The sequence below is a fragment of the Mytilus trossulus genome, chromosome 5, assembly GCF_036588685.1.
Source record: "Mytilus trossulus isolate FHL-02 chromosome 5, PNRI_Mtr1.1.1.hap1, whole genome shotgun sequence".
In the NCBI taxonomy this organism is placed as follows: Eukaryota; Metazoa; Mollusca; class Bivalvia; order Mytilida; family Mytilidae; genus Mytilus; species Mytilus trossulus.
In genome coordinates, this window is record NC_086377.1 from 9,321,061 (window position 1) to 9,331,708 (window position 10,648).

Consider the following 10,648-nt stretch of genomic DNA (forward strand, 5'->3'; position numbering starts at 1 on the left):
AACAAGTTCACAATAAATACAATAGGTAGGTTGATACAAAAGAGGCCACCTGGGATTCTGTATAAACCTGAATTAGGCAGCATTTTAAATTTTTAATTTTTCATAAATTTCTTTTCCAATACTTTAAATACGTTTTCAAACCACAAAATGGAACCTCCACCCTGGATATGAAATAATTTTGTAGATTCATGCAAATGAAGCACCACTTTTAGTTGCATGTACTAATCCATTTATGTAGATTCATGCAAATGAAGCATCACTTTTAGTTTCATGTACTTATCCATTTATGTGACGATTTTCAAAGAGAGATTTTTTTCAATTTTGTTAAATATAGTTAGACTTAGTATCTGGAATACTCCAGCAGTTGCAAATGTTATGTAATAGATGATGTTTAGTCAGTATAATCAGATATCGTAATACTTACAGTTTGAAATGTATATGTTTGTACCATCCATTGTTTATCATTTAATAAATTATCCATTATAATTTATCACTTTTTGTGTAAGTATTCCCAAGGGTGACTGGGGTATAGAAATATGGTCACTTGGTCTTCTCCCGATCGGCAGTAAAACGCTTGCCGAAGTGGGGTCAGAAGGGGGACGTTAAATCCGATGCATCTTGTACAGAGAGTGCCACGCTCTTTTAACGTTAAAAACCCTTGAAACAACTCTTTTAAGGGATCCGTAGGTCTCAGACAGGGTCTATATTGTGAGATTCCCGGCTTAGGCGAAGGGGATATAAGCCCTAAGCCGGGAGGGTCACAGTATATACCCTGTCGGAGACCTGAATAACGCATATATTACGGATAACGTCTGTCTTTCGTTTTTTTCTAGTGCAGGAATGCCTTTTAATCAATCATTCATGATGCAGCATGTATAATCATTACTCCATGTTTATTATTAATTAACATTTGGAGTACTCCATTTAAATGCAGTAAATAAACCTATTGAATCGAATCAGAGGAAAAGCGCTACTCTCTTGTATTCTTATCTATCCAATGGAAATAAATGGTTTTGTTTTCAAACAGAAATTAAGTGGAGTCGAGTAAAGTTTGAATAAAAAAGGGGCCTCGACAAATAATCATAATAAAATTATAATTGAGAATGGAAATGGGGAATGTGTCAAAGAGACAACAACCCGATCAAATAAAAAAACAACAGCAGAAAGTCACTAACAGGTCTTCAATGTAGCGAGAAATTCCCACACCCGGAGGCGTTCTTCAGCTGGCCCCTAAATAAATATATACTAGTTCAGTGATAATGAATACTTTACAATGAAAGAAGAATCATAAGAGAAAAACCATCAGTCTCTTTTATTCATTTCTAACCATAGGTCTTTTTATAGTCTTTTGTTTTCACACAGTAGCAAATACTTCATAACTATTTAAGGTGGTAATTAATGTATATGCACATACATACAAGGTCGGTTGTTTTACGTACAGTGACAAATATTTCACGATTATTCGTGATTGATATTACTTGATTCGTATGTAAAGTTAACATTGTTATACATTGATCGTTTCAGTCAGTATATATATGACGATGACGGAACCTACAAGTCCTGCAAAATACTACCGACATTCATCAAGACCAGCAACCTACCCATTTCCAGATTGAGATAAACAGTATCCATCACATGCTCAGTTATAGTAATTTGCAACAGATGATGTCTAAAAACAGTACCGAACAACTATTTGGGGCGCCAATTCCTGTCAAAGTTGGACACAAAAAAAACAATTACATGAATGTTGACGATTTAGAAATACCTTTTTATAAAGTTTTACTGCCGGTCGGGAGAAGACCAAGTGACCATATTTCTATACCACAGTCCCCGAAAGTGAGAATTAGTTTGTGCAAATAAAATCGTTGTTTTCAATGTCTGTTTAAGCAGAAATACTACACGACATGAATCAGGACTCGACCAAACCTAATCCCACGTAGAACTAGATACAAATCCTTTCTCCGACATATACATTTTTCATATAACTGACTGCCAAATCCAGTGTTCAAACGAAGTAAAAATCATGAAGTAGTTTTATTTTATCTAATTGAGCTAGTTATTACTTATTTTACACCATTGAAGTTCAAATTAGATTGCGGTATTGTTAACGTCAAGTTTTTTTTTATTTACCTGTAAATGAAAAATACTTGCACGTTCGGGGTACAAGTTAAATCATGTGAATGTTTGCCTTTATGGCTTTGTGAGCATAAGTTAGAATATATAATAAATGCAGATCTGCACCCAGTAATATAGGAATGTACTAGTCGTTACTAATCTTAAAAGTTTTCGATAATTGATCTGCTTGATATCATTTGACAGGGACATGGAATGTCATTTTTTTTTATTTACCTATGTGACGTAAACGAAAGAAAATGTTATGATGAAGGTAAATCACATGATTTTTAACATAATGGTTGGGCGACATTAATTGAAATACTATTATAAAAGTGCAATTTCTTTGCAAATATCTAAATAAATAATTTGTCTTAACTAATTTAATTTGAAAAGATATCCTTGCATTGTTTAAAAATATTTGTATATTGATCTCTTTGAAATATACTAGACAGCAACATATAAAAGAAAATGGAGTTGTTGTTTTGATATAGCTATTAATTGAGCTAGTTATTACTTTTTGACACCATTAAAGTTCTAACTAGATATCCATACTATTAACGTCAATATTTTTTTTTTACCTGTAAATGAAAAATACTTGCACGTTCTTGGTACAAGTTAAACCATGTGAATGTTTGCCATTGCTTTGTGAACATAATTGAAGATTATATTTTGAATGCAGATCTTCACAGAGTTATGTATTTATGAATTGGTCGTTACTAAAAGTAAAAGTGCGTTTTCGAAAATTGATCTGCTTGATATCATTTGACAGGTACATGAAATGTCAATGTTTTCATTTACCAATGTGACGTCAAGAACAAAGAAAATGTATGATTTCCAAAAACTTGCATGGAATACGTACAAGTTAATCCACGTGATGTGATTCGGCGACATTTTTAATTGAAATACTATTATTAAAGTGCAGTTGTTTGCAAGGATCTAAATTAAGTACTTGTCTTTATTAATTTAAAAATAATTCTGTTTATGATATAAAAAATTGTAATTTGATCTCTTTGTTATATACTAAACAGCGACATTAATTGAAAATTTGTTTTCCATTACCTGTGTGACGTCACGAACAAAGAAAATGTATGTTGACATTTAAACAAATGTCTCTGTGACAGAAGGCAACGTTTGTACTAATACGTGACCCTTCAATATGTACGAAGTAATTTGGCAGTATATTTAAATTCATATTTTCTACATTTCATAGGTGATTCATTAAAGCAGTAATTCCATATGGTATATTCGTAATAATTATGTCAAAACATATGAAATACAGAAGATCTGATCGTATTGACTACAATAGTGTGATTTGTGTGGATGGAAAACAGTTTTGGATCATTTTTTCATAAGGACCTTAAAAGGTCTCTACTAACAAGGTATATTTACTCTAGGCCTAAGCATATTAACATAGCGGTTCTTATATATAGAGATAAAGTTAGTTTCTACATGTTTTCAGTTCAGCTTTGCATATAATAAAATGCCACATTTCTCTTTTAAAGGACCTCCTAAAATCTCTTAAAACGAATACATCTAAATGTTGTAAGTACGATAACATTTCTTGTGTTCGTAATTACCAACAGTGTTTTGCAATATGTAATAGACATGAATTACTGTAGTGTGATTTGTGTGGTTTAAAACAGGTTTTGGATCATGTTTACATAAGGACCATTACAGGTCTGTACTAACAAGGTTTATTTACTCTAGGCCTAAGCCTATTAACATAGCGGTTCTTATATATGGAATTAGTTAGTTTCTACATGTTCTCAGTACAGCTTAACACATAATTAAATGTCACAGTTCACTTCAACATTTCCACTTACCTGCCTCCTTAACTAATTGCAATTTCCCTCTACTTACCTATACGTTCGTCGAGTTTTTTTTAATATAAATACGGTAATACCTCCAGTTATCTCCCTTACAAAGTTGCGTAACTCTTCAGTTTCTCTCGGCGACAGCCATTAAGCACATGTGTGGCTTTCCCTGTACGTTTATTTGGATTTTAAGAGTTGTATCGTAAGATGGAGAAACAGGATGATAAGTTTAAGAAGTGTGTAACGTGTCCGGACAGGATGAATACGTTGGATGAGCACGACGAATGTTACAAACATCGTATTTGTAACGAGTCATTCCCATTCAAAATTTGTAAAAATTGGACGAAGGAGCATCGGCGTGTGGTCATGAAAATGATTGAAAAAAGTGTTCAGAAGACAATTAAATTGAATAAACTGTCTCAACCTGTCTGTGTAGATGGGTTGACAGATTTCAAAGACATAAGTCCACCTGTGGAGGCGGCAGTCGGAGCTTCAAATGACGACACTGTCACTGAAAACACACCTGACAACAGCACTTGTATGGTCGATATTTCGGCCATTGTACAAGAACAGGTACAATTACAAATACAAAACTTATTCAAAAAGAAATTGATTGATATCAATGCTAATGTTCTGTAGTTTTGAGTTAGGTGTTGGGTTTATATATAGTATTAAAAAAGATTTGGGTGGGTGGGGTGGGTAGTTAAGCTACGTCCCTCTTCATTTGCCCAATTGAATTGATGAATGCATATTTGAATACATGTAGATCTATTCCTATTGGAGTACAGTTCTCTTCAGGGTTTTCTGACTCGATGTTCTCACGGTCTAGAAAATGGTGATACATTTAATGTCAGAATTAATTTTTAATACTCTAGCTTATTAACTTATTAAAACATTTTGGCGCGTTTTTGCTTTTTTTGTGAAAATTAGTGCATTTTTGCTTAAAATTTAGGTATATTGTAGGGGTCAATTAATTTTTTTTTGGCAGTTTTCCGGCAGATCGTAAACAAAAGTGGGGAAACAGAATTGCGAGTTCCGAGTGAAATTTGGCCGGAATAAATCCTTAGTTTTAAGGAAACATGAACAGTTTTACTATTTACTAAGTAGATCTATACGATAATAAGTTCGGGAAGGCCCGTTTTAATTAGATATGTCTATCTGTTGTGTAGTTTAATTACGTACGCTTCACCTTAAACTTATAGTTTGCCGGAAAATGTAAAATCTGGAGAAATGTCATTTTGAGCACCTTGAACAGAAATAAAAACAACGATGATTATTTTTTTAGTTACAAAAATTTTACTTTTTTAATCCACAAAATATCTTAAAAAAAGGATAGTGAATTCACGACAGAAACTTGTAACTTTTCGTGTGCTTGGTAATTCATGCGTGAAAATAGACGCAGTTGAATAGTCCTGATCCCCCTTAAAGTGGAATTACATGTCTTTATAAATATATCATGGAAACGATTGAAAGCTACAAAGAAAATAATCAACACCTTTGTTTAAAGACAATACAAATCAAAACCAAGGAGTAAACAAAGACTCACAAAACCAAAGGACATTTACATCGACAGTTAAAAATAATGAATAAGAAACAACACGAACTCCACTAAAAACCGGGAGTGAAATCAGGGGCTCCAGAAAGGTAAGCAGTTCCTGCACCGTATACGGCACAAGTCGTGTTATTTCTTTGTTAAAAAAAACAATTTAAAGTTGACACGGAACAACGAAAATCAAATATTTTTTTTTGCATTTCTCAGTGTAAAGAATCCGTTATAAGATCAATCTGTTTGAACTTCTAACTATTACTGATTTTAAAGGTATTTTTTTTAAAATAAATAATTTTTTTAATCTAAACGCATGGTGTAAGAAGGTTGATAATTTATATAAAAGGGAGGAAAAGGAGAGCATCACTGGCACTGACAAAATCAATATAAATGAAATCCAAACAATCAATACTCAATCTGTACCTAATGATGAAGCTTATAACCAAAAAGAAATGAAAAAAGAAGGTGTTAGTAGCAGAAATGAATACGACATTTTATTTCTACATGATTCAATTTGGTATGATACAGACATGAGGAGATTGATCGCAGGTTGCAAGAGAAATGGTGAAAAACAGGCTACTTGCACTATTGAAGAGACCTCTTCATTCATATCACAAATCAGCTATGTCCAATCTTTAATTTTACATATTGGAATTAACAACTTAAAATCTCAGCCTGCCGAAGAAGTGTTTACCCAATTTGTAGATCTAGTTAATCAGGCCCTTGAAAAGTGTGATAAGTTAGTTATTTCACTTCCTACTCCGGCATGATCAAGATATCTAAACAGCAGAGTCAATAGTCTGAATAATCTAATAAAAACTAAACTGGAAAGATCTGAAAGAATATCTGTTTGCTTCAACAGCAATAGTAGTATATATTGTGTGGCAGCAGCAAATATTTTTGCCACGTTGACAAAAATTTGTTCCCGCTAGCAAAATTGTATAATATATTTGTTGAATAATATCAAAATATTGGATTTTAAAATTTGTAGAAATATAAAAGACTGTTTTGATTTTTTCACACGTTGAATTTTGCAGACGTCAAGAAAATTACATAATATAACTGTTGTATAATATTAAATGAAAATTTTGTTTTTTCACTTATAAAAGAATGTTTTGATTTATTTTCCATCGCATTTAACATATAGACAATTTAAATTGTTAATATTTTGGATAAAGAAGTTAAAAGTAAAACTGAAAAAATAGAAGATTAAATGACTTCGCGTTGAGAGAAGAAATTTTATAAAACTTTTAAGTTTCATTTGTAACAAAAAATGAATAAGAATTGAAAATATATTAATTAACCCTAACCCTAGCGTATATTGTAAAAACTATTATTATTATTTATTAAAACAATCCATACTCAAACATTAATTAAACCTTATCCATCTACCACTCTTATCCCAACCATATATCACGGAATTAATTACCCCTAATTCATTCCCTAATTAGACTATTGTTTTTATTTCTCATCCGGGTATTTAATTCCTCAAAATATTTGCAAAATGCCACCCATCAACACCATGTTTATATTCATCATCATTTGTTTCACAATGTCAGCTGTTTCATGCTCGCATGAATTGAGAGATGTATGCACAGTGGAGGGGGATACTCTCCATTGCAGATGGACTGGAGCAGGGCTCTACAACACCAGAATCCGACTAGATGTAAAGAAAGTCGTATTCGAAAGATTTTTTGTTGCCGGACAATTGGACCTTGCAAATAATAGAGACCTGCATTCAATTGAGATCAAACAAGGAAATTCTAAATGCAGCAATGTTTTAGCAGCACCAGAAACAATAACAATTGTTAATGGTATACATTGTGATGTAAGTATATAGGAAATTAGAAAAGAATAACAGAATAATAAGAGCTTTAAAGTAATCACGTAGTATTGTCTCTATATGTAAAGTGACTAGAAACAACCTAAACTATGAGCAGATCTTATATATTATTTATTAATTTTATTGTGTAAAACATTTCTTACATTATGTATATTTTTTTTTTTACAGAATGGAGTCATAGCTTCTACAACAACAACAGCAGCAACAAGAGTAACACCAGGATCCACATTGTCAATCGGCACCACTGATAAACAACTGGTAAGCATTTATCTGATATTTTTTTAATTAAAACGTCCGTTTTGTTTTCTATTTTTATTAGGAAATACATGTACATGAACGAGTCAATTTGTATTCTCTATAGTATAGTGCTTAAAAACAAATTAAAATGTGAAGGATAAGATTTTTTAATATCAACATTTTCATGAAATACATGATTTTATTTCTTTATTTCAGAAGTCAACACCACATGCACAGGAGGAAGACAAGGGTCTAGATAATATTAAGATCATTCTTATAATGATTTTTGGTAAGTATCTAAATTTAATTTATTTATTTGATTGACAAACAATATAAAAATAAAATAAATAAATAAAATAAAAATATATACATGTTCTAATAAAAACACTTATTTATAAATAAGAAAAAGATGCGGTATGAGTGCCAATGTATTATAGATCAAAGTATGACCTTCAACACAGAGCAAAAGCTCACACCAAACAGTAAGCTATAAAGACAATTCAAACAGAAAAACCAATGGTCTAATCTATTTATATATATCAATATATTTTATAATTTTTAAAGTAAGTGACATATTCAAATTTATCTTTACAGCATCTCTAGCATGTGTTATGCTCTTGTCGCTGATGTTATTTTGCATCTGCAAAAAGAAGAGAACTGCAAAAACCAATTTCCGCCAACACCAATTCTCCTTCAATGTCGATGCAGATTCACTATCCGAAATAGAAATTGCAGATTTTGTTAATACACCAAAAAAAACTGTTTAAGTTAATATCTATCTCTGTATTTACTACTTTTTAATTTGTAGAATATATCCTCATCGCAATATATGAAAGGCTTCAAGAAATTATAAATTATTTTTTTCCACCACGTGAAAATAACAGACGAGTACCCCCAGCACAACAACAACCACCAAGAATATTGAGAAGATCAAACAGGATATCTATTCGGCCACAGAGACTAACCTATGATTAATTTTCTAAACTTTTAAATTTTATGAAATTTTTTAAATTTTTTTTCTAAATTTTATATTTTTTTTCTTTTTTTTTTTCTAAATTTTATAATCTTTTTTCTAAATTTTATAAACTTATTTATACACTGTTATCTAAATTTTAATAATCACTGATGAGGATGTATTCTACAAATCTACTTATATTATGAAAAATTATATCACCAAAACTTTTCAATTTTCTTTCATTTGATTTATTTGGATTAGTTACACTTTATTTTAATTAAAGAAAAGATTTTGATTATACTCGCATTTCTCTACTCTCATTTTATTATATTGTAAATAGTAGTATACATGTAGTTTGTTTTTATAAATTCACCTTAGTTTATATGTTTCATGCTCATTCAAACCATAAATTTCATTATAAATCTATTCTTTTCATTAAATAATCTACTTTCTCTGGTATTAAAGTTCATTATTAATCTATTCCTTTCATTAAATTATTCTTTTTAGTTTTCCATTTACATATGTTTAGTTTTGTAATAGAAATAAATTAAATTAAAAAACAAATATGATTGGTATTATTGTATATATGTAAATAATATATATATGTATATAATGTTTGGAGAACTTTTTGTTTTTATGTTTACTTTATCATCATTTTCATCTTTGGAATTTTTTCATATGAGAATTTACAGCATCCAAATTTAATTACAACATATTATCGCATATTTTATCATATTGTGTTTGCTTAAACTTTTTTTCTTTTGTTTTTATTACTTTTTATAGTGCTATATGATTAAGTTAAACCTAGAGATAAATATATAAAAATTCTTGATTTGTAACCGCTGTCATGGTGCTTTCTATAACATGTTTTATGTGAAAAAAATGGTGCATTACAAATGATGTAAGTTTTTTATAACCAAATTTCATTTGATAGTTCTCTTGTTTATATTATTTACAATTGTTATATAAATAGTGCAGAAAACTTGATTTGTTTTGAAACTTACTATGTTGTTTCATGGAATAAAGTATTTGTATTTGATATGTGTTAATAAATTAGACTTTTCTTAAACTTTTCCCACTGCATTGCTACCCCAATCAATGTGGATGATTACCAGTTGACACCATTTGTATATCATCTAGAAATTTGCAAACAAAAACTTTGCTTAATTAATTTTTATCTACTTTAAATTTATTAATTATAAAAGAAATATGGTTTAATTGCTGATGAGACAACTCTTCAAAGAGGTCAAACCACAAGCTTCAATCTCAAATCTTGTCAAGAAAATGAAATATTTACACAGGAAAAAAGAAGCTAGCTGAAAAAAAAGTCATGAACAAAACAAGATTCACCATTTACAATGATCCAAAGAAAAGAAAGTGTATTATCCAAATACTGCCGCAATATTGGAGATCAATCTGACATGAAAAATCGCGATCGGGACAGATCTACACTGAAATTACATATGAATTAATAAAATGGTGTAACATGGATAATGGAAGGTTGGCGAGCCTTTAGGAGTAAATAAGTGTTGGAAACTATTATTCAAATTTAATGAAACGGAAGCTTTATTCCTTTATTAACGCGGTACACTCAATTCTATCATAAAGCGATAAAAATGATGAACCAGGTTGAGTACATGAGGGGATTTGGTGGAGAAGTAGAGCGGGCTGAGTTGAATTTTGGAAGAAAGAAGAACATTGCGGTTACACCGTACAAGGGATATGTTTATATCCACATAGGCAGTTTAACAAGTAGCAGAAGCATAACTCTTGGGACTGATGAGTTTAAAGAGCTATGCAATCTGAAGCCAGTTCTTTTAAAATCTGAGGCAGAAATAAAAAAACAGGTTAGTGATTTCTAATATTTAGCAGTAAATATTTACATGAACATATAGCTAAATTATTATCGTTCAGCAGCAAATAGTTGAGCGTGATATATATTTTATTCTCTAAGAAATAGGAGCGATCTACAAAATTATTTTAAAGTAAGATATTGCGAGTGTTTAATAAAAGCACCAGCTGCAGATGTTTCACCTTATATGTTTTTTCGTAAATTTCACTACTGCTAGTAAGTACACATAATTTTCAAAGTTATTGAAAGCGAGTAAAAACTATATGATAAACGTTCTAATTATCCT

General features: G+C 30.7%; 1 protein-coding gene across 1 annotated transcript; it reads left to right on the forward strand.

Moving 5' to 3' along the window:
• The first annotated feature begins 6,361 nt into the window (after positions 1–6,361).
• LOC134718507 (uncharacterized) lies at positions 6,362–9,549 on the forward strand. The gene is made up of 4 exons (XM_063581081.1): positions 6,362–7,303; positions 7,487–7,576; positions 7,772–7,844; positions 8,150–9,549. Exons 1-4 carry the CDS (start codon positions 6,980–6,982, stop codon positions 8,320–8,322), a joined length of 660 nt encoding a protein of 219 aa, XP_063437151.1. The 5' UTR covers positions 6,362–6,979; the 3' UTR covers positions 8,323–9,549.
• Positions 9,550–10,648: the final 1,099 nt, after the last annotated feature.